The sequence below is a fragment of the Lutjanus erythropterus genome, chromosome 18 (genome assembly GCF_056507025.1).
Source record: "Lutjanus erythropterus isolate fLutEry1 chromosome 18, fLutEry1.hap2, whole genome shotgun sequence".
NCBI classification, from domain to species: domain Eukaryota; kingdom Metazoa; phylum Chordata; class Actinopteri; order Lutjaniformes; family Lutjanidae; genus Lutjanus; species Lutjanus erythropterus.
The window spans coordinates 12,033,124-12,058,472 of record NC_139334.1 but is presented as its reverse complement, the minus strand read 5'-3'; the positions used below and the strand labels follow the sequence as shown (position 1 = coordinate 12,058,472).

At 41.2% G+C, this 25,349-nt stretch overlaps 1 protein-coding gene and 1 long non-coding RNA gene across 4 annotated transcripts in view; one reads left to right on the top strand and one right to left on the bottom strand.

Moving 5' to 3' along the window:
- btbd7 (BTB (POZ) domain containing 7) overlaps nt 1–25,349 on the bottom strand; it is a 36,370-nt gene that overhangs the window by 10,400 nt on the left and 621 nt on the right. For both annotated transcript variants that reach the window (XR_014772338.1, XM_084743296.1), the window contains exons 2-10: nt 18,049–18,276; nt 14,063–15,208; nt 5,676–5,884; nt 5,090–5,165; nt 3,260–3,420; nt 2,997–3,140; nt 2,332–2,521; nt 1,206–1,384; nt 133–537 (exon numbers count right to left, since the gene is read on the bottom strand). Coding sequence is in view for 1 of the 2 variants with exons in the window: in XM_084743296.1 (XP_084599422.1) it covers nt 133–537; nt 1,206–1,384; nt 2,332–2,521; nt 2,997–3,140; nt 3,260–3,420; nt 5,090–5,165; nt 5,676–5,884; nt 14,063–15,208; nt 18,049–18,130 (2,592 nt within the window). In the remaining variant the exon portion in view is untranslated. The remainder of the gene's footprint in view (nt 1–132; nt 538–1,205; nt 1,385–2,331; nt 2,522–2,996; nt 3,141–3,259; nt 3,421–5,089; nt 5,166–5,675; nt 5,885–14,062; nt 15,209–18,048; nt 18,277–25,349) is intronic.
- Nucleotides 18,182–24,117, top strand: LOC146310725 (uncharacterized). 2 transcript variants are annotated; one of them, XR_014772340.1, is made up of 3 exons: nt 18,182–18,312; nt 20,752–20,839; nt 23,285–24,117. It is a non-coding gene; the product is annotated as an uncharacterized LOC146310725 (long non-coding RNA). The 2 variants fall into 2 exon arrangements; XR_014772339.1 differs by having other exon boundaries at nt 18,287–19,048.

The following is a 25,349-nucleotide window of genomic DNA, read 5'->3' as shown; positions in this document are numbered from 1 at the left end:
CATTGGAAAACAGATACAAATGTGTCACGTTAGCCATCAATCAAGCTATTTATGATCCCCCATACAGACCATGACGCCGCATTTGAATAAACAAAAAACACAAGGACTCTAGGAAGTAACACACACACTCACCGCTTGTCGCTCTGAAAGCAAAGCTCGGCCCATAGCCTGCGGGTTGGTGCAGTCTGGGGGCTGGGGCCTGGGCACAGAGGAGTAGTCCGAGCTGCCATGCTTGGCAGCCGCATGGCGCTGAATCAGGGTGCGGTTGCAGGGGTAGGAGAAGGAACGGGTGGGGGTCGGCATGGGCACACGAGGTCGCCAGGCACCCTTGAGCTGAGCGTGACTGGGTGTGGCAGGGGGGTGGTATGGGGGAGGTGGAGGAGGTAGGGGAGGGTGGAAGCCCGCTACCCCTTCCAGCTCTGTGAACATGCTATCCATGGCTGGGCTGCTGTTTACCCGACACCGACCCACCTGGCGCAGAGCTAGAATTGGACTCTCGTCTCCAAACCGTTCATCAGGGAAGAACTTGTATGGGTTCTGAAAAAAACAAAGAACAAAACAGGGGCTTAAAGGGGTCGTTCAGTTAATACCTCAATAGAAGATACTGAGGTTTGTATATGGTACTTATGGATAGTGTATTGTTAGCTACAGTAAATACCAGTCAACATGCACCCAGTTTGCTAGGCAATATACTGCTGTGGACAGGATCTGTAATAAAATGTATTCTATCTACTTAAAAAAGGTCCACCTAAATGAAACAAAAAGACTCACCAAAGTCACACACTAACACAAACAAACTAAGGGACTGAGGCAGCATTAGACCAGCAAAAATATTCTGCAAGGTAATATAACTGATTTTGCCTCTGGAGTCTGGTTGGTTTAGAGAGTGCTTCTGACCCTGTCCACAGCAGTACATTGCTTAGCTTCCATGTTGATACTCCTCCCCTCTTCTTCTAACTGGGGCGTGCCGACCAGCGTCTACTGTAGCTAACACAATGACTATCATGAGTACCTCATACAATCCCACATCAAATGATTCAAACCATCCCTTTACGATTTTCTTAAGATTCATCTGCCTGGGGTTGTTGATTCTGCTGCATTACCGAGGTCTTGTTTTTCCTCAGCTTTACCAGGCCTGTTAGTATCCAGCCTTAGCCATCTCATCCTCCTCTAACCCCTGGGGACAAACTCTGCTTTCTGCTAACCTGCAGTAGCTCAGTGGCTCCGTCTGCCAAGCCAAACTCCCTCAGCACCCGCAGCTGCAGCTCATAGCTGACGGTGGCTCCTTCACCACAGTTGAGGGCGTAAGCTCTCTGAACCTGCTCCGTGTGTCTCAGTTCCTGCAGCCTCCGGATCATCTCCTTCACCACCGACAGTTGAGGCACTGAAAGATGGACACAACACAAACATGTTAAGTTATGTTTTTTTTTCACTTAATAACAGTCATTTTAAGATAAAAGCTTGATCACGTACTGATTCAGAAATTGGTGAGCTCAAAATCAGACACATTAAGTTTGGATTATTTGATGTAAGGCTGTATGAAGTACTTATCCAAAGTCAGTGGATTACCTACAGGGTATTTTAGCCACTTAAAAAAGATCCACTTAAAAATATCAATATCACTTTAAGTGTATGCTGCATTTAGAATATTTTCATTGCTTTACTTAGCTGTCAGACAGTCTTTTGAGATCGGAAACTGCCATTATAACAAGCCACGCATTGCTCTTTCCAAACCAACCTACCTCCATAGGTAAAATCAGTAATTTTAGCTCCAGAACGCAGGAGGCTGCTGGTCTACTGCTGCCTCAATCTGTTAATTTGTTTGTGTTGTTTGACTTCAGTGTTGTAAAGAGTTAGTTTCATTTCATCAAAGTCACACAATAATACAAACTAACTAATCAATCGAGGCAGCAAGAGAGCAGGAACTCCTGTGTTCTGTGAGGTAAAATGACTGATTTCGCCCATGGAGTTTGGTTGGTTTGGAAAAGTATGTAGTTTGCCCACTGGAAAAGGCTGCTGGATGGCTAGTTAAAGTGAAGAAAATATTCTAAATATAGTGTGCACTTAAACTGTGGAGCTTTTCTAAGTGGCTAAAATTTCTTTTGTTGCTGACCCTGTCCACAGTAGTACATTGTTTGGCTGCCCATCTCTGCTTCTGCAAACTGTGGACATGTCAATCACCATCTACTGAAGCTAATACAATGACTATGGGCAAGTACCTCATACAGCACCACTTTATTAATGATATTAATAATCTGAACTACCCCTTTAAGCAGATTAGATATTTTGCCAGCATTGGTTTCTGTTACCATTCTTAAACAATTTTCTTACCTGGAATCTCATTGGCCACAACCGATGGAGCTGTGGATGAGTTGCTTGCCATTTGCTGGTGGCTGATCATGTGACAGCATTGAGGCACAGCGTTGTTGACCATGTAGAGTGTATCTGGGACGTTGGACATGCGCACTAACCGCAAACGCACCAGGTCTGTCTGCTCCACCATCATTTCATCGAGCACAGACTGAGGACAAGTGGACATGAGAGGGCAAGTTAGACCAGAACTTGGAAAAAAAAATAAAAGTCCTATGTGAAACTCAAGGACACTGAGAGGGTTTGCAAATTAGTTCCACTTGATTGACACTTCATCTAATAATGACTCTCTCTGGTCTAGGGATATATTCATAAATATTCATGACCCTGAGAAGGCCTATAAGTTATTAGGAAAAGTGTGCAAATGGACATAAATTGAATTTCAGTCAGGATGATGGAGGCAACTATTAAAAATGGTGAGTATGCAGAGCAACAACTGGGCACGGATTATTTTAGTACATCTGAGCTATGAACGGGTCCACAAATTTTCCCAAGGCTCTAAATGGTTAGCCTGTCCTCTTCACAGTACATCTACTCTCTTTGATGATAGCTGTATGGGACACAAATAATCCACTGCTTCCTGCATTGTCTGGAAGCTCCATTAATCAGAAGTGAATGAGCCATACCTTAGCCTCCTCCACATACGGAGAAAAGAGGCGGGGGCGCACATAGATGCCAGCGTTCTTCTGCCTTAACCAGGCGTTGGCTTTTCCCCCCTCAGCTGTGGGCAGCATGTCTGAAGGAGGGGTGCTTATCAAGCCCCTTTTAAGCTGTGAACCGGGTGAAGAATGTGAATCAATGCTCCATTTAATGTCACAATGACTCATATAGGCACTCATACACACACACACAGAGCAGCTGAGAAAAAAGGCAGATGAGGAGTACTGACCGCGTCAGCGAGAACGTCACTGTTTGGTGGTAAGATGTGTTCAGTTCTGATGAAGGGCAGGAGGGGAGACAGAATCTCCTTCAGTTCCTCCACATCCAGGTCTCTCCTTTTCACTCCCCTCTTGTTTACACTGTGAGCTGTACCGCTCAACAGGTTGGGCTCTGGGTAAATGGGGACAAGAGTAGCCATTAGCAGCTTTTTAATATAATGCATATAACCATGACTATTTTTTAAAACTATGATTAGGCTTTTAATACTTCCAAGTCAACCTGCCGGCTATTTTTCACATCGTTCAGGCAATTCAGTTTAACAAATTATGGATAAATAATGCATTGTCTGCAGGGTGCTTGATGACTAACAGGGCTGGGTATCATTTAAAAAATTAAGATCTCAATACCAATACCAGTACCTTTAAAGTGATACAGCTACCAATAAGGTATTTCATTTTTTTCTGCTTCATTTCATACCCATTATGTGAATGGAAGCATTCCTAAAATGATCTTCTGCATTTTATACATTTATTTTTTATCAGATGCCAGAGTTGTGTAGTATGGTCATACTCTTGAAAGTTTGCAAGGCATCTTGGCAATGAATTGCCAACACCATCAAAAACACTGCGCTTGACTTCACCACACCACAGGCTATATGGATGAGAGCAGCCATCCATAGTTTGTTCTGTTTTAAGAAAGATCATGCAAGCATTGTAAAAGCTGCCAGTCAGTATGTGTGTCTGTGTCAAACACTTCATCCTAAGTTAGTTAATGATGTTACTGGGTAAATGGCATGTGTGCTGATTGTGCCTGTAGATCAAAGTGAATCAGAAAAGTCTTAGCATTGGTAGAAGTCTTTACTGTGAAAAAATGTTTCCCTACCACAAAAGACCTGCTTTTAGAATGGAGTTTGGTTCAACAGTCTGCAAAACAGCAAGATCAATTGTCTTCGTGATATAAAAAGTGACAGATGTCTAAAAGACAAGGGGCATGATGCAGGAACAAAGTATCCAGATGGGCTGCTCTCATCCATGGGTTGTAGCTGCTATGGTAGTGGGCCAATCACGTTGCATTAAATCCAAGAACACTTGCAGGGATTGGCTGTGAGCAAAACCATACAAATAATCATCTTTTTTTTTGGATCAGGGTACAAAAAAATTGAATGCAGGTTTCGCATGCAGTTTAGTACTATTTGGTACTGGATTATTTTGGTTGATACCTTAAAGATATTGAGTACTGATGCCCAAAATCATTTCAACATAGGAGAAATTTTGTCAATTTTGTGTAATCTGTGGGGGTTGTGATATGGTCTGTGAAGTATACTGAATTATATTTTGTTAATGCCAGTCCTCCTCGTCATAAGCACAGCCAAAATCAGCCTAAATTTTCCTTTTTATGGGATGTTTTTTCACAGCCGGGTAATTTGCCAGTGATGATACCATATATAGCAGACATTTGTCCTCCAGTTGTTGTACATAACCTATGATGTTGGTATATCTAGGAACATGTCTTTAGATTTTTCTTTAACCTATTGTCTAATTTCTAAGAATTTGAAAAAAACTTGTATAGGAAGGTTGTATTTTTCTATCAGTTGTTGGACAATTGTCAAATGTATCGATACCCAGTCCTAATGACTAATAACCTTGACAACTGCTTACAAGGTCAGAGCACACGATGCCATGTCCATTCACTGTGAGAACACTTCATGCTGACTTGGGTAAAGTTTGCCTCCTTTTTGAAATGCTTTTAAGTGTATTTTGGAGGCTCTGGTAAGTGGGTAATTTCCTCAGAGCCATTAGGGGGGCTGCTCAGAGGGTAATTATAGACTGTATTATCTTACCCCTGTCTGCCATCCTCTTAATAAGCTGCTGCTCGCCCCACTTAACAACATACTTGAGAATGTCCTGTTCGCTCGCCTGTGAATGAGACCATGATACAGAGAAAGAGAAAGACAGAGAGGGAGATATAGGACAGGGAGGGAGAACGACACAAAAGTATTATTAGGACAAGGTCAGATATTGTCGAGAGCAAAAGCTGTTAAATGAGGATAAGGTGAAAATGCAATATGTTCCCAGCAAAGCTCGGGTCTGGTTGGTTTGTTTGTGTGGTTCGATTACAACACTTCACCTCAACCATCTGGTCTGATGCCAGAGTAGCTTGGCAGAGCAGATGACAGCTCAGCTTTGATTAGGTTCTGAGTTTGAAGGTATTTCTCTCCAGGGAATAGTGCTACTCAACTCTGGAGACCCCGAGTGTTGTCAGTGTGTGCATGTGTGTGTGCGTATATTAATATATTAATGCATCTCTGTTGGTGTGTGTATGTCAGACACCCATTACTGAAACTTTACGCCAGAAAAATGTATCCTCCACATTGTGAGATGTCATAGAGTGACAAAAGATTGACAGGTGATGTTCTGTTTCCTTACCTGCAGGTAGTCAGACTGAATTGCACTGAGTAGGTGCTCCTTGCTAAGCTCGTAGAGAACATCTGAGGTGACAACCTGACTGAACTCCTCGCAGAGGAAGTGCATGGCTTGTCTGTGGACCCACTTGGAGCCGTACGGCTGAGAGCTCCACTTCAGGATGGGGACGAGCGAATCTAGAGACAGGCTCTCCACAACAATGTCCTCACAGCCTGGGGAAAAACAAGAGATAGACAAGTTTATGGGCACAAATGTATCAGTTCAAAAACCAGTACAGATATTAAAGCCAGTAAAACAACACTTAAAAGCATAGTTAGTAGGATTAGTCATGTCTTGTCTGTAAACACAGCAGAAAGATAGTTGACTGTTAAATCTCATTCCTTAGAAGTTAAATACTGACATTTTGGGTCAGTGAGCACAACAAAACAATGAGAAAATAAACAGAGATGGGAACTATCAGTATCAGGTCCTGAAACTAACATAAGCCATTCATTGAGTATTGGATTTGCATCACTGATCCTTGTTCCAGCCTAAATTCCGCAACGCCATGTGTTTTCTATTTGTAAATACTACACAAGCAGTGTGAATTAAGAGCTGAGTAATGCTATTCACTTCTGTTTTGTATTTGCATGTTATATGAGAGAAGCATGTTCCAAATTAATGTGTTCCTATACAGCTGGAGTGAAGAAGCCAGCATTTGCATTTTGGAACATAAAATAGCAAACTTAAACTCTAAACAATGCATCATGGGAAATTATGCAAATCAAGCCGTCTCTAAGCCTATCGGCTGAACATGAATGTAATAAGCCAGAATCCTACAACACCCCACAATGGTTGACAGACACCATTACACAAGTTACACTACACAAACTATACAGGCTTTCCAGACGTTCCAGTTTTTCCTAATGTAATCTCGCTACTGCTGCAACAACAACAACAACAACAACAACAACAACAACAACAACAACAACAACAACAACAGCTGCTGCTGCTGCTGCTGCTGCTGCTGCTGCTGCTGCTGCTGCTGCTACTAAAGAAAAAGGAGAGCTGGTATTGGTATAGTATTGATTTTGGCAGATATCCAAATTCAGATATCTGAATTGGATCAGAACTGAAAAAAGTGGGTTGGTACATCTCTAAAAATAAGAAGGCATGGGCAGAGGGTGGGGTCTTTGCAGATGCAGGCTTACTCCAACACACACCTCTAGTGGACTGTGTGTGATGACTGAGAGGGATTGTTCGTTATTTTTATATTTTTGGCCCTGCCTTGTTTTTTGGGAAAATACTGCATAATTTGCCTTTAACAAACGTTAATACAAAAGAAATACAATGGAATATGATTTAACTGAATGATTATTAGAATACAAGAGTTAATTCTGCAGCCAGTGCCAGACCATCAGTAGTTTTGACTCATATTCATTGACCCATGGAGTCTCCCCCTTGTAGCCCCCACATCCTCCTTGCTGCGTTTCCTAAATCAGAGCACATACCAGAACAGCAGGCAGTGGTTTAACTCTGTAACACACCAACCCACAGAAATGCCTTTGATACCTTGATGTGTTTCAGTCTCAAGCTGCCTCCTCTTAACCGTGATGAGTAAACAGAGCAGCCTGAGGATATGTGCTGCTGGTGCACGAGCACACACAATTTGCAAATGTGTACACACACTTGTGTGCTGTGCATAACTCAAAAATGCATTAAAAAGCCACAGAAGGCTTAGGGAATTATGTACCTGCTGCTCTAGTCGTTAAAAAAGAGCCAAGTTTTGAAAATTCAGCCAACACAGGCAGTCAAACTCACACTTATTTTAAGAGGGATCCATTTAGGCAGAATTAAAGTCTCCAACATTCGCTCAGATCAACACAGATAGGCTAGGTCGGGCTATCTATGCCAAACACCAACACGCCAGAGCGTCTCTGGCTTTCAGTCTCAGCCTCCAGCTGATCAATAACATTTAATACAAAACGGACATCCATGGAGATAAAGCCAGACTGACTGACGTCCAGTGAGAGCTGCTCTGAACTGAAACACAAGCTTGCCAACTTCCTCATTCCAGGCCGTCCTGTCCATCAGCTCAAAGCTGGGGCCAGTAGCAACGCTCCTCTGGGAGACTCTTATCTTTAACTAGAAGATCTAACGCTGCCTTTCTGCCCCCAAACCACCACTTTGAACATCCACCCTGGGAAACTGGACACCAGACTTGAGTGCGATGGCTCCAGTGATACTTTTGCTTTTGAAACTGGGGCTTCATATCTATCCAAAGCAGAAATCACACATTTTTAATATGGACATGTACACACATAAACAATAATGCACCTAAATATATAGACACAAACACTTAAGATGCACTTCCCCTTTTGGGTTTCTTTTATGGCAAGTTCGAGAAATGCAAATCAGACACCCGCAGTGTTGTAAACGAAGGGTGGAAATCCTGCATCGTTAAGAAGACAGATGAAGTTGAAATGTGGACTCAGGCACTTTGCCTTCTTTATCTGCTATAAACAGACTGAAAGAGGAAATGGATTCCCAACATCTGTGCCTCTTGTCTCCAACACTCGTCCCCACGCTGTCTGTCTTCTTAGAAAGTGCTTTTGCTCACGTCAATCTTTCACCTTTGCGTCTTTGCCCTCTCCTAAAAGCAGACGCACAGGCACACGTACAAAAAAGCAGACAATTCCCCACTCGGGACGAGTGGTGCCACAGGAAAGCAAACAGCTCTGTTCAGTGTTAGCCCATTAGAATTCACAGCGACAGCCAGTCTTTTAAAAACGCAGCACTTTTATTATGAGCTGGAGATTAGAATCAGCATTATATCTAATACTAACCCGCCTCCCCTTCTCTCCACGGGTGGTACACCACATTCACTGGAGCTTAGCCGACTGACAAGAATATCAACACAACAGCGGGGACAGCAACAGCCAGCTCTGCACTACTCTACTAACTTTGGAGGACGTATGCATTTTGTCTTGCTGTTATTATTTGGAGCACCATGTTTATAGAGCATGTAGTCTCCAAAGCCACTTAAAACATCAACTGCACTCAATGGCATGTAAACAAGCCTGTGGATGTAAATCATGTCTGATGATCACTCAAGGGCTGGGACTTCAGTCAAAGCACTACAAAATGCAAGATAGTAGAACTGCAATGATTAATTGATATTTAATTGATTATTGACCTTTCAGACCCCAGCAGAATTCTAGAATGTTGCTGCAGTTCACCGAGAATCTTCACTCAAGAACACAGCTACGTTACACGAACAAATGACAGTAATGTGGCAGTAGGTACTGTTTTTGGCAACTTTTTTGAGGAAAAAATGCTGAATTTATATGTGGAAAAGTCACGACCCGGCCAGGAGAACCTACGGACTCTTTGTTGCACTTTCCCCCAGAAACCAGCCTTCATCTCTGGCAGTAAGAGCCGAGTAGGTCTTGCTGATGATTATGTGATGTGATTTCAAGCAAAAAAAAAAAAACTCACTGTGTCTTTGTTGTTTTCCTCAATGGTGCTGTAGGTAGTGTTTTTGGCACCTTATATGAGAAAAATCACAGAATTTATATGTGGAAAAGTCACCCTGGTCAGTTGTCCCTACTGACTCTTTGTAGCACTTCCCCCAGAAAACGGTGCCGATCTATACATTTATGCCCTTGAGAGCTGGGGCGATCCTGCTGTTTTCTGACAGTGGGGGGAAGAAAAATCACAGATCTCAACAGTATGATGTATATTTCATGTTCTGGTTATTTATGGCTATGTAAAGCTACTAGAGGGAATGTTTGGTTACTAAGCTATAACAGGCTCAATTTCTTACTGATGCCTCTATATGACCCACATAAGCCATCAAGACCATCAGTGAGAAGATTAGTATTTCTATATAAGTATTCCTACTGTCTGCCACAGAGTCGTATTCTCCTTGAAATCAGATGAAACGAACCTCTGTTTACATTTTCCCAGGCAAAGTTACAGTGATTTGTACGTTAGTCAGTTTAAATGCAGCAGGATGAGATTTTTTTACTTAGATAATTTTATTTCTGACACAAGGCTCACAAGGCTTTTTTTCCCCATGTTTTAACACACTGGGAATTATTTCAAAATAGCAGGTGGTTCTGGGCGCTATAGTGAAATATATAACAGGTGCTCCAAGGTGCTATAGGGCATAGAGGGTTAAATCAATCACCAAAACTTTGATAATCAATTAATCAGTTTGGGTAACTTTTTAAGAAAAAAAAAAAATATCTAATTTTAGGTTCTTAAATGTGAATATTTTCTGTTTTCTTTACTACTCAGTTAACTGAATTATCTTCTGAATATCTGTGGACAAACAAGACAGGCCCTCATATTAGGCTATGGGAGATTTGGTCAACATTTTTCACCTTTTTCTGACATTTTATAGACAAGTTGACTAATTGTTTAATCAATGACAATAATCTACAAATTAATCAACAATGAAAATAATTGTAAAAGAAGCTAGGGCAGTGAAAGTACTGGTCAGTCAGTGAGAGGAGGTACTACAGTGAAACCACACCAACTTGCTATTATCTCAGCGGTGCACTTGAAAAATTAATAAGGCTTTTAATATTGGTTGCTATTTGAGTGAGATGGAGTCATAAAGGGATACACATCATGAGAATTAATAAGGAACGAATGACAGAGAGCTCAACCGCTCCGCAAAAACCTCCATGGGCCAAAACTTCACACAGCCAGAGGGTAGCAGTCGAGGAGCACACGAGGGGGAAGAGACGTCAGCGTGACAGATGAGAAGGCTATCTCCATATGAAACCCCCTGACATAAGCCTCTCTACTGCCTCCTGAAGAGACATGGCAGCTACTGAAGTCTCCAGCCATGGGATGGACTCATTTCATAATCAATTCACAGACGCCAGGATGCTTTGACACTTTGGGGTGTGTCAGATTTAAAAATTAAATATGAGAAAGAGGCATAAAGGAGAGCTCTCTGAGAGGGTAATAACAGGAAGTTGCAAAATAGACAAATAAGAGGGAACTTGGGATAAAATGACACAGGGTCAACCTCAACCATCTCGCCACATTCCACATTGAGGTTTCATGGGAACTGATTAGAGTGGTGCAGCACAGTGGGAGAGGGAGGAGAGGGGATAAAAATACCCTCGAGTAGGGGCTTGCTGAGAGGGGGGATGGGAAGGAAGAGGAGGTGATGGTGTGTGGGGATGACACTATTTGCCTGCTCGTTGGCTTAAGCTGCCAGAGTGACCCTGAGAGTGACACTAAAGCTCGAGGGTGGGGAAGTGGTGTCTGACCAGCTGTGTGCATGGTGTTAGCGTACAGTGCTACTCAGATCACTGCACAGGTTTTAAAAAGGTGATTGATTCTTGGCCCTCCGGTCAATACAGACAATTCAGCAACTGTCCACAACTAATTCTGTGCTTTTGAAACCTTTTACACAAGCATTTTTATATTGTAGAGTCCATTGTGTCCCAGAAATGTCATATATTGTCTGTATAGTTTCCCCTTTGAACAGGATGCTTTTTGTTATTGTTTCCAAGTTTAAATAGTTAAACACCCACACCCTCTGAGATTCCATGATGTATTAACCAATATTGCAGTGTGAATTTGCACAAAAAATACTTTGCAAAAGTCTGCAATATCTGCTTACTGATGAGTCTATATATTTGTAGTGAATTTCAACTAAGTTTTATAAATCTCTGTGTTAGCATAGCGTACACAGATGCTAAAATGCCTGTGACTTTGCTGTGTGTCTATAGCTGCTTCGCAGTAAAAGCCTTTTAGCTAGGACAGGGCAATACAGCTGAAAATTTTATTGGGGTAAACTGTTTCACTTCAGATGATATTAATCATTCTTAATGACCCATTTCCAATAAAGACCAGGAGGAAAATTGTTTATTCTAACCATTCAACCATCTAGGGATCTCTCTCACATTAAAGCAATAACAGAAGATGTAGTTTGATACGTCGTGAAATTCTATCTGGCATGACTCAGGCAGAAATGTTCACAGATGAGGTAATGTATGAAAAGTTTTATTCACATTATGTTTAGTCATTTTCTTTGGCTCCCTTCCTCACTCTCTCATGAATTTTGAGTTTTTTCCGTAAGTTACAGCAGCTAACAGCTAGTAGGAAATGCACCATTACCTTGAATAAATTATGGATTTATCTGGGTTTGAACATTGTTGGAAACATTTGGGGTAATGTAAGTACGAAACTCACCAAAACATATGATGCAGAAATGTTACATATAATAGCTTTAACCACTTCATTTATCAAGGCACACAGGTAACAAACTAAAAAACCCTATTTAAAAAAGAAAAAAGAAACCTTGCCATACTGGTGAGCTCGCATGCCCTTTTTAAACAATTTCCTCACCATCTGCACTGTTTTTCTCACTCCATGCTGTTTCTGTTGTTGTGTTACATGTAGATGGTGCCATTAAACAAGACATGATAAATGAATAAATGATTGGCTGTTGGCATGTCACTCTTAGCCTGCTCTATTATGAAGGGATTTGGGCCAAGCGGTTTGCATTTTAGTGAAACTACTGAACATTTTATTTATTGTTGTTCATTAAGTGTCTACTGCCAACACATATCAATATTGTTTCATCGCCCAGGCCTACTTTCAGCCACAGAGAAACTGATGAAGCCAAGGCACAAAGCAAGAATGTGTCAGTAGAGAGCTTTTACTGTAAAACGGCTTAACTGAAATGTTTTGAGTCACAACAAACTATACTGAGTGCATTTTGAGTATGTTGAATATTATTATAACTTGTTTTAAGTTGGAAATAATACTGTTTTGATTCCATTATGCAGCCTGAGGCAGCATTGTATGCTTAAATCATTTAATGCAGCTCATATCACCATTTCAATATTTGAGAAACTAATTCCCATCATTGTGGCTCTGTGAAAGATAAGATGGTTAAAGCATATGATAATAGTGTTGAGTCATCAAACTTCTCTGGATCCACAGTCATGACAGGCAGGCCAAATGCAGTACTTTTTGTGTGCATTTGAAATACACAGCTTTAAGTATTACATATCACACACAAAAGTTATTCTGATTGAAGAGAAGCTTTGCTGGCTGCGTTAGAAACTAGACAACACGCGGACCAGCCACTCTGGACGAGGTGAGAATGATAAATTCACTGGCTCGCGTCAAACCATGGCTATAACCTTTGGCATGCTACTGGATTATTTTGAAACAGTGGCAAGAATCAAAAAGACAGAGTCATCTGAGTAAAGATAGACCAGTGACGAAGTAGACGACAAGTGACGAGCTGCTAACAGCAGCTCAGATGTGCTGCATGTATCAGACAGTAAGCTGTTGGCCCCTGGAGACACAGACAAACCCTCCAGCACATATCAATCTGTTATTGGCAGCCGCCTCTCTAACACCCATCACAGTCAGCCAAGCTGTTTAACACTTGCCTGGGTCTGCGCAGCCATATTGCATATATGCAAACATATGCAAACGGGTGGAATATTAAGACAATGAGTGTGAAACACACTATATGAATGCATGAAGAGAGATATTAAGGTAGTCTTACATGGCCTTTATTCACCAAAAAAATTCAGCCAGCTATGACAATATCAATCTCATATTATTGAATTCACAGAAACGGACAGTATAATTATGAGAGTCCAGACTAAAAAATTCATGGTAGAGGTTATCTAACCACATTATCACAGATGGTACTGAGGAAAACAATTTGTCCCGGCTGAGATCTTAGTGAGTGGACACATTACTAAGAAATGAAACCAAACTAAATTATGTGTCAGACTATGCTCAAAAGTAGAGCTGGAAAATGAAACAACTATATCACATTTATTGAAACATTATGAAACTCTTAATGTCATAAATTTACTAATCTTTCATTAGCAATAAATTTTAAATAAATGTCTATTTTTTCAAAGGAGCAATTTGCTAATCCAACCGCCTCAAATGCAGGACTCAGCATCACAATTTATTGATCACACTAACATTTCCGTCCTTCTAGACCTTTGTCGACTCTTGACAAATTTTGAATGAATTGTGAATTGTGATGCTGAGCAAGAGCAGTGTGAGAGATTTACTTTTTATTTATTTGAAGATAAATTTAACCGACAGTTCAGTGTCTTCAAGTTATCTTTAACTGTAATGTAAAAGGACAAACATCAGAAGGGACCCAACTTTAGAGAAGAAATACACACACTTCTGTATTAAAAAATATGATCTTATTTATTGTTGATGGTCAATCTGATATGTTTTCGTATAGATTGATTATCCAGCCATTCCCACAAGCGGCACTAAGTATGGACAACATGGTCGTAATCAAACAATGTCTAAGGAGAAAAACATCTCTTTTTTCATCTTGTCATATACTATTGATTTGTGTGTATGTGCGTAAATGTGTCATTATGGCTTACCTTGAGCCAGCATACTGAACTCCAAGAATAGTGCGATGTGGTACAGTTCCATGGCCTCCTCTGTGCGTGTGCTGGCTCCGCGACCCCCAGACACCAGGGCTTGCACCTCACCGAGGCTACCAGCTGAGGGGCTGCCCCGCAGCACCAGCCCAAGCTCCACCACATCTGTGTACATGCAGTGGAGTATAACCTGCACATATTTCCGTGGGATGATGGACTCATCCAGAACTATGCGAGTGGGTGTCTGCAATGTGCGCTCTGTCATTTCCTCTCCTGTGCGGATGCGCCTCTGCAAAAGATTCCTAAAGAAAGGAGAACGTGCTGACAGGATAGCCTTATGAGCCCTCAGGTCCTCATCTGGGGTCCCGGGGCACCCGTTGCCTCCTGAGCCCACTGGTGGTGCTGCAGCAGCCACAGCCCCTCGCTCATTACAGCTCTCTATCATCTCAGAGTCTGAGGAGAAGCTGAGCAGAGCATCGTAGTAACACATGTAGTCAAACAAGCCCTTCATATCAGCCTCCAGGGAGTTGGGAGTACCAAACTCCTCACTGAGTTGCACCAGTACATCCACATTCTGCAGCCTGCTATCCTCAGCTCCGCCCACCCCAAACTCCCCAGTGTACAGGTAGTGAAGGAGGGCAGAGAACATAGGCACGTCGATGCCTGCTGTCTCAATGTCCATGAGAACCTCTGCTCCATAGCCAGGAGACGAGGACAGTAGAGTCTTGAAAAAGGGGCAGCGGGCAGCTAGGATGGCCCGGTGAGCTGGGAAGCAAGTACCTTGGAAGATGAGGTCCACATCAGTGCAGTACTTGTGTTGGTAGAGCGCAGCCAGATCCCGCTGCAAGCTGGGTGCCTCTGCACGTGCCAGGCTGGCCTGGAAGCTCAACTCCTTGAGGGCCGCCGTGCCCTCGTACTCCTCCACCAAGGCGTTCGTGTCACGGACATCCCACCCTGACAAAAGCTCCCGCATCTGCCGTGCATGATCTGCTGAGCGGCTGGACTTCCTCCTTTTGATGAACCTCCGTTTGAGGGTCGCCAGGCCAAGGCTCTTCTTCTTCCTGTCTGTGGGCCTCTCATGGCCATGTTCCAGGCTGTAGAGCTTAGACTCCCAGCCATATCCCTGCTGAGAGTAGGATGACGTCCCTGGAATGAACACACAATGCAGTTGGCTTCACAAGAAGTAGTTTTTGTTTTAAGAAACAACCATCTCAACATATACAGGATATAAAGTAAGAAATATCTTCTCGTTATTATTAAATAACTGTAGTCTATATATAACTATATTTTGTTAACTAAAAGCCACAGAGATTCGGTCAGAAGCTACAACAGTATTGAGAACTGAACCCACAGACATTTTTAAAAATGTCTTTCTCTTTCTTTCTGCGCCCACATGAGTTGAGCTTCAGCTTTCCAGGACACATGAGGAAAAACAAAACAAACAAACAAACAAACAAACAAACAAACAAAACAGAACCTGCCTATTGGAAATGGGAACAGGGTCAATTGCCTCTTGAGCAGGTTTAGCTGTGTTAAAAAAAACTGTATACAAATTTTGGTGTAAAAAAGACAAGAAAAGCGTTTTACAGTTTTTCCCTGATATTTCTTGAAAAACAGTCATTTCCTAACCCCAACACCAGTTCACTCTTGAGGCCAGACTGCTAGAAACACAATCTGCTTCTAGCACCCCTGTGGTGTGGCCAGCTCTGTCAGGCCAAGCACACACTACCCTGACCCAGCTACCAAAGCATTTGGATGTAGTTCAACAGCAGAAAAAAACAGACAGAATCCTTTTATTTTGTTTTGTTTTAGACAAAACTATGGTTCCTCACAGACTAAAAACCAATTAGTTCATAGAGGACTTTGTCCTGCTTTGTAGTTCTGAATCAACTTTAGTCCATTCCCATTCTTGGGCCCAATCAATTACACTAAATAGCAGTTATCTTTGGCTTGAAAGACAGGACTTGTACGTCAGAGGAAGGTCTGCCAAGGAGATCCTCTCTGCCTGCCCTTCTCTCAGCATCCATCAGTGTGACCCAAATAGTAATCATTCTAACACTGTGAATCATCTGTGGCCCAGGCCAGCTCAAACCAAGCGACTATAGAGCTTGGAGTAAACCTCAGAGGTCTCAGGGGCCACAGAGATAATTTGGCTCTAACAAAACTTCCACTTTCAAAAGAAAGTCTACAAAAACCTCTGAGGCAAAGTCATTTTGAAAGTGAAATAAAATGCTTTTTGTTAAGGGTAGATTTATTTAAATTCATCTCTGAAGCAGCTATACAAACCCTATTGCACCGAAGGCTGCAGGGAAAGATTTAAGAACCATAAACCAGAAAGACTCAAATAATTTAGGGGCATCAAGTAGGCCTCCTAACATGCCAAATAATAGACAGTGATCTCTAACAACCAATCAAAAACACTACTTAAACATAAGCAATACAGATTGAGCTCATATGCATAAAAGTAGCACACACACAAACTAATATAACCTATATGTCAGACTTGTTTCTGTAGAAATATGCTAGCTGTAGTACAGCAATGTTCTCTGCCAACGACATCTGCTGAAATTGGAACAAAATCAAAAGGTCTCAGACTGTAGCTGTCATGCCACTCAGTAGAAAAATGTGACATCCTAACAAGCAGCCTATAGCTGGTCACAGGGACAAGAATTATGACACCAGATTAGCTCCCATCCTGTCTGATAGCCAGCAGCCTTATCATAATCACATCACAAGCACACAGTAACACAAAGCTTAGAGCAAGACTGCAAGATTGGTACTCTTTTTGGTAGAAGTTACTTTAAACTCTGGTGAGCAAATACTTAATATGACTTTGGTTAACCGCCCACGTTCAGCACCAGTTTCTTTGCATATCTGCCTCTCGTAATACTAAAATCATGAAATAAAATCCATATGGCAAAGAAAAGTAGATGCGTTACAGATGGAGATTGCTTTTTAATGCATTTGTGTCTATTGTATGAGTCAATGGCCCAATTCAAGAGCTCTCATGCATAACAGTATTCACCTCTTGCACCATTAGTTGTCATGGAAGCAGGTTAATCCAATCTAAAGAGAGTTTGGCCATGCTAGACCCCCATTGTGTTTTATAGCAGGTGTGTGTAGTGCCAAATTGGGTTCAGGAATACAGTTTTAACACTTCAGCTCAGAGGAGAGTGGGAAACTCATGTTTTTGTTCCTTTAACAGAGATATTTTATCATTTGCTCACTGAAAACACAAACTCATATAACAGACATTGTGTTTAAGAGATAGTTCAAATTATTTGAAGTGGGATTGCATGAGGTACTAATTGACAGTCAGTATATTAGGTGCAGTACATGTCAGTCAGCACACCCCCAGTCTGGAAAAGCAGAGAGGGGCACCAGCAATAAACTGCTGACCTGCTGACTCGGTCACCAGCAAATATTATGATACCAGTTTAAGTGTATGCTTTATTTTCGAATATTTTCACTGCTCTTCTTTGTCATCACACAGCTTTTTCTGATGGGAACTGCTATTAATGAATAGCTAAATATCACTCTCTCCAAATCAACCAAACTCTGTAAGTTAAATCAGTGATTCAACCTCAGAGAAAATAGGAGTTACTGGTCGACCACTGCCTCACCACTTACTTCTGTGTTCAAAAACAGAGATCGAGGCAGTAGCAGACCAGAAACTCCTGTGTTCTGTGAAATAAAAGCACTGATTTCACCCAGGTTGGTTTGTAGTAAGTGATATTTGGCATGTATAACTGTATGTATAGCTGTCTGATGGCAAAGCAAAAATGTGAAAATATTCTAAAAAATTGATTGCATAGCTTTTGTGCTGGTGCCACTCCCCCCTTCTTCTGACTGAGAGTGTGTCAACTGGCATCTAATAAACTATCAATAAGTGACTCTTACATCCCTACATCAGATAATCAAAACTATCCCTTTAACTGTGCAACCGATCACAACACTCTTTATTCAACCACAGATAAAATACCTACCTATAAAAGTCTGCTGTGCCTGTGCATTTCCCCCTATGCGTGGGGAGCATGAGTGTGGATAGCTGGATCCATTGGCACCCATCCTCACTTCTCTTCACTTGCTATCTGGGGGTCCCCCCTCTTGCTGAGTCATTCTGCTCAGACGACGTATTCCTCTCAATCGTCAGTTGTGGGTCAGGCGCGGATCCTCTGAAGTGTCCTCAGAGCCCCGGGCCCAGCCTGCCATGCCTGGGGGCAGGAAGATGAAAGAGAACAGACAGAACAGTAAGAGAGATGTTTAAGTCAAAGAGTGAATGGGTTTTTTTTTTTTTTTTTAAATGTTGCTGACTAACATCTCACAGGATTACAACATGATGAGCTTGGACTGTCTGGACTCTGTCAAAAGATAATGAATGGCCAGGGGCGCCAATGTTAAGGAGGCTGAACAGAGGGACATCTATTACTATCTATCACACTGTTTCAGCCACATTGATTTCAGTCCAATCATGAATCATTGCTGCCTTGGCAACTTTACAGGGCTGAAATTTGTGCTAAAATTGTGCTTCAGGTTTTTTTTTTTAGAGTGACAGTCTTTTACAGAAGACTTTGTGTTCAGGCGTCTATCTATAATCTTCAGTGGTGACTTAGGTTAACAAAGACTTCCTCTGCTTGGCCCTCAGGAAACACTGACTGGCAGTCAACAACAAATCTAATGCAGATGTACGGTGATGTTCAGAGGGAGGTGCAACCCAGTCAGCCAGTGGCCATCTTGTCCATTTTAACAGCTTAAAACTTTTATAGTCTAATGAACAATCTGGATCTTTCTCCAGTTCAATGTAACTGTGTATAATTATACTGCAATTTTTGTGACAATTCATTGACCAAGATCAAGTCAGTTAGAGCCAAGCAGCTTGAAGTTGAACCAGTCAAAAAACATAAAGGCAAACAAGGCAAACAATCTGGGACCCAGAGTGGTTTAAGAACCACAAATACAGTCTGTGGTTGCACCAGTCTAACCATGGTAAGTTTCAATTTGCTGATCTCACATCATTTGTGTTTATCTTTTTTTTTCGTTCAAATTGAGTTGCTTTATGTGTGGCAAAATTTTCATATCATGATGCAGTGGTTAATTTTTCTCCAAACCAATGAAGATGAAATGCAGCAATGAATCATGTGAACGCTGTGTTCACGATGTGCTAATGTTTTGCAAAGTACATAGGTTACACTGCTTGTTCTAATGCAATAAATGCAGATTATTAAGTCATCTTCTCCTTGTGATCACTTGGTTTTAAGTCTTGATTGCACCAAGTAAACAAGAATTTTAATGCAAACATAAATTGCAGACCACATGCAGTTCAATCGGATCGATATGCCATCCTGCGGGTCCCGTCTGTTTAGGGTTTTTTCAGTGTGTACCACCAGGCCTGGAAAAATTTCTGGGGGGAATTTTTGATTTTATTCCCAACACACACCTTTAATGTGAAACTAATTCTACAGGGCAAGACAACAGATTGTTTTGGTGGTTGTTATTTTATATGGTTCTGTCACACAAACATAAATCTAAGACAAAAAATGCTGTGTGACAGAGATGAGCAACTGCTCCAGTATAGCCATTTCCCTCAGCCTGTTCTTGCCTGCCATGGCACCAGTCAAGGTGCCCTCAGTAACTTTTTTGCTCTCTCCTTTGTACTGTCACTGGCTCCGACCTTACAGAAAACAGGGCACCTCATTAATTAAGCATACTTTCAACCCATCAGGCTATTAATTACAAACTGAGTATATCTGGCTTCAAGTCTACCTGTACGTTATTTTGATTATGTTCTAAACAACTTCTCACTTAAATCTTTGGCAGCTTTGCATAAATATACCCTTTTGTAAACATTATTAAGAGACTTTGAAATGTAATTCTAATTGCTCTGCACCTTTAAACTAAATATACAATTCAATCATATGTAAATATACACATTCCGTCTCTCTTCTATGTGAGACCAGACGAAGAACTGGAGTGTGATGGGGGATCCGTTTTATCTCAGCCTGCTAGTTTTTCCTGCCTACCATACTAATAAATCATTGTGTCTGCCCCTGTAGAGCAGCACTCCACAGCCTCCCAAGGGTTCAATGGAAAACCACAGCCTCTTACTCCACACACACACACACACACACACACACACACACACTCAAATACTCACCAAGCAGTCACACTGGAGCACTCCAATAAAAATGTTGGTTGATCTTTATTTCATTAGACTGCTTTAAATAAGCCCCATCTTCATAGGGAATTCATTTGGACAAAATTAGAAATTGAATTTGAATATGTAGGAGAGCGAAGGATGCCCTTGAGATATATACTGTCTTGTTTACAAAAGAAGAAGGTGTAGGGAGGATGGAGGAGTGAGGGGTAGGTTGGGGGGGGGGGGTCCTCAAAGGAGCACAGCAGAGGCAGAATAAAACAAAGCAACCAAGACATCAATTGAGCAGTACGCTGACTCCCAGCAAGGCAGCAGACTCACTCACAGCTTTAACTCATTCAAATGAGCACACCAAATTTAACTTCAGCTGCAGTGCAGAATTCTAAAAGCATAATTTAGGACAGCTATTTCCTTGAGACCTGACTCACACCGTTCAATAAGAAGCATCTCTGCCATAATCTCTCTGATGTCGAACATTAAGACACTTTCCCGCAGTTTGGACTGAAACAGTGTGTTTCTGCTCTGTTGTGCTCAGGCTGGGAGCAGTGGAGGGCAGTGCCACAGACGGGGAGGAGGGGAAAGGCAGACGCCGGCCGAGCTGGACTATACATCCCTAATGAGAGGTGACAGGAGACACTCCCTGCCCCCACCTATCTCCCCCTCTACACGCACACACAAACATATGCCCCCTTTCAAACTGCTCACCTTGCCTCAGTCGTTTTTGAACATTTTATTTTATTTAAATCAGCCACTTGCAGAGTTTTAAAAGACAGAACCCCAGCCTCCCACAGAACATTACCATACAAAAATGCTTGGCACAAGAACAGGACCGATGTATTATTCAAATGACAGTCAAGGCACTTTATCAATCATTTATGTGGATTTCCTCATCATGGCTAGAGAAAAGGGAAGCTGTAGTAGGTACTCTGGGTTTCCTTTCCTGTCAGCAACCCCAAATTTTAACAGCACACTCTTATTATTTCAAAGCAGGTTTTTACAGGGCATCCACCTTAACCAAAGCTCTGCTAATGAAACACACACAGTCAACGTTTTGAATCAAAGTGACAGAGGTAACGAAGCCACGACAGCACGACAAGACTTCTACAATCAAAAGTGATGTGAAGAATTACTTGGGCAGTGTAGCGTTTGATTGAGAAATTCATATTTTTGGCACAAAGAAACCAAAGTGTTCTGTTCTCCACCGGTCCCACTGTGAATCCTGTGAATGAAATGATGAAATCACCACCTTTTGATAGTAATCTTTGTTGTTAGGCTCAATGACACGGGCTCTAATCTTCTGAAGAAGAGCAATCACTGTGCCAGTATCACAGTCAGGCCTGAATGAAAGGGCAGCTGCTCTAGAGACAGCAAAACACATCCCCCTAAACACTTGCCTGTCTAAAATTACACAGTAGCTGCAAAGTGCTCTCAAATACACAGCTCTTCGATATAATTTCTTCAACGGGGATTTTTTATTAGTCCATTGCTGGCGTGTTATTATCTCATGTCACACTGATCCCAGAAGAAATGTAGATTAAATTACTTTTTTGACACACATACAAAGAAAAAGACAGATGCAGGCCTTGTCCAATTAAAATAAATATACTATTAAATTATGTCAACTAATCCCTTGTTATAATTGCATTTTATAACAGGATATAACTTAAATTTATATAACTTGTGTGTGTATATAAAACTTTAAAAAGTTTTGTCGCAAAACCAGTTCATATTATTTGTTGCAGAATAGTATGAGGTACTTATCATTAATATTATAGACTTAGCAGTGAGAGGCATCAGTCCAGAAGCCAAGCAATGTACTGCTGTGGACGGGGTCAGCAACACTGTTTTACCTTGCTGTCAGACAGCCTTTTCCGACTGGAAAACGCCGTTATACAAGCCAAATAGCTCTCTCTCCAAACCATCCATACTCCATAGGTAAAATCAGTCATTTAGGTGTTGTAAAAGGGTAGTTCAGATTCACCAAAGTCACACAATGACACAAACAAACAAAAAACAGATTGAGGCAGCAGTAGACCAGCAGCTCATGTCCTCTGCAAGGCAAAATTTGCATCATTTAAGAACCATTTCCCATCAGAAACGTATGTCTTATAGTCAGGTAAAGTGCCACTAAATACAGCTTACACTAAACTGATACTGTTTTTTTTGATAGACCTTTTTTAAGTGGTTAAAATACCTTTTGTTGCCGTCCCCATTCACAACAGTTCATTGCTTTGCTTCCGTGCTGGCACCTCTGCTTCTCCTAACTGGGGATGTGCCGACGACATGTACTGTAGGTAAAAACCAATAAGTACCTAGTACAACCCCACTTTATAATAAATACTCCGATCTATCCCTTTAAATGACCTGTGGGGTGAGTTGGCCATTATATGCTTTGCCAACCAAGCTGGACAAAAATACTGCTCCGGACAGTAATTATAGACGTTTGACTCTTTGGATATTTGATACAATCAGAGACAGTTGTAATAAGCAATGCAGCAGTGAGCAGAAGCCAGAACTTTCTAACAGAGTGACCTCTACTGCACTTAAGTGTGTGCACACATCCAACAGCAAGGTGTAAAAGTGGAATATGGACTTCAGGTGGAACAAAAACAGTTTAAAATACTCACTAAAAAACAATAATGATGTTATATTTTGTCTGAAATGATAGCTGGAGAGACCGAATTTCAGTGGCGGATCAGAGTGCTTACCTCTGCAGTGTTTTTGCCAATCAGGTCAATCAGTATAACAGTTAAATCAGGCCATTCGACTGATTACAGACTCTGCCAGGAGAGCCACAGGAAGCTACAGGAATCAGAACAGGCTAGAAACAGCAACACACTGACATGACAGAGACAGATAGAGGGAACAAAAGTCCCCACAATGATGACTCATGGTGGGCAGCCTCTGGATTAGCCTGTGTCAACCAACAATATGAACCGGAGTGCTGCATATTTGACATTTCACAGACTATGTTGTCAGCTGATTATAATTTTCTACTCTGAAGACCTTGACATACAAAAAGGTGGATAGTGTGCATCATTGACATCAACATGTTCTTTTTTTTTCAGACCATTGTGTGAAAACATGATGTTGCCTGTGACGAAGAATGACCGGATGAATGAGATGCTCTAGGTCTGCCTGAAAGACAAACTGAACAGGGCCGTCTTTTCAATAAAGAAAATGTTAAGTGTGCAGACACTAACAACTATACAAACACAGCCTGGCAGTCCATCTCTAGAGAATGAATGGCAGCCCAGGAAACAATAAGTGCTTATTTAAAGTGAGCTGTCAATGCTCCTTGTTAAGTTCTCCATCCAACTGGCCAGAATAAACAGCATTCAGGCCAAAGTCCGGCTCTTTCTCAGTTACTCTGTGGCAAGTACTTACAAGCTCACAGCCTTTCATGCCAGCCATGGACTTCTGAGCATGTAACTCCAATAATTACATGTCATTATACAACCCCAGAGCACTGACACAAATACTTAACCTGGCCAAATGACAAACCCTAATGTTGAAGAGCGCAGTGAGCGAAAGCACCTTTTCCAAATGAAAAGGCAGAAAGACACTTCTACACTTTCAGAGGAAGAAGGCAGGGTGTACAGAATGCTGAGTCTAACCAGAATTTCAGTGAGATTACCACAGGATTATCAGAGTGCGCATATGGCTCTTCACCACTTAAATAGATGGAGAAACCAACAAATATTATATAGGCCTACAAGGGCTGCATAATGTTTAAAAAATCATAATGCGATTATTTTGACATATATTGCGATTGTGATATGCTTCACGATTAGTGGGAAGGATCATTTTGCATAATGCACAATTGTCATTTTCACAGAAAAAAAAACTATTAACTATCATGATGATGTAATATTGGATTCTGTACCAAACAAATGTGTTTTGTTACATCTGCAGAACAAGATTTAGAGGCCAGGGCATCTTCACAGCACTACAGTACTTCATTATAATGCTATTAATATGGTATAATATACCAAAATTATAAAAATATTGTGATATGAGACTAGATATCAGCTTAAAATTATTTATATTTATATACTATGGTATGCCTTAAGTGTTATCTTTTTTTTTAGTTTTGACTTATCAAACTGTTCTAGCTCTTCTATTATATGCCTTTATTCACTTGGTCATTTTATCCTTTTACTGATGATTATTTATCATAAAACTCACTGTGTACAGTTTTTTTTAACAAACAAACAAAAAACATTGTGATACTTGATTTGGCCCATACTGCTCAGCCCTACTGTTAGTAGTTCTATTCTCGTATATGATGTTTTTAGACGGTTACTTCTGTACTAATGTGTAGGTTGCATTTTACTGCTGTAAATGTTTAAGGTTAATTTTAACTTCTTTATTTATTGTTGGGTTGTTTAATCTACGGCAATGCATCACATTCTATAAGATCATCATAAGCTTGCATTATTCGAGAATTAATGCTATGGCATTTTGGAGAAAATGTGTATATTGAGATATCTTTCACACATACCAGAACAGCATTTGGATATTAATTGTCCAGCCCTATTATATACACTATAAGACAAAACTCTTGGGAGAGCAACAGAAAAAAAATATTCTTTGGGTGTGTTAAGCAACAGTTTGAACAACACTTTGAACAAGATATATTAGATATATAGATATATTATTGTGAAATCTACAAATTGCAAAAATGATACCTACAAATCTCTTTTATTACTGACCTCTACATTCATACTGGACATTATTTGAATATTATAAATTACTATACGACTTGCACAACCCATAAAACCCTTATGTACAATTACACTTCAGATTGCAAATAGGGGACAGGCCACATTGTTGCCATAGCACAACCTATCAACAACTATCTGACACAGAGGCAATAAACAGCAACATGTAGGCTTATTCGCAAAGTGAACATGCACTTTCATCCAGAACTTTTCTATCGAACCAGGCTCCAAAAAATTAACAAAGTGTTGCCATCATCTGTATCCCGTGAATACAGAAATCAATCATTTGCAGTGGCTTTGTTAGCCTTACGTTAACGCGGAGCTATTGTTGCTCTTAGGGGCTGCTGCTGCTGCTGCTGCTGGTGGTGGTGGTACAGAGGCTATCGCTGCTCAGCGGAAGCCTTGGTTA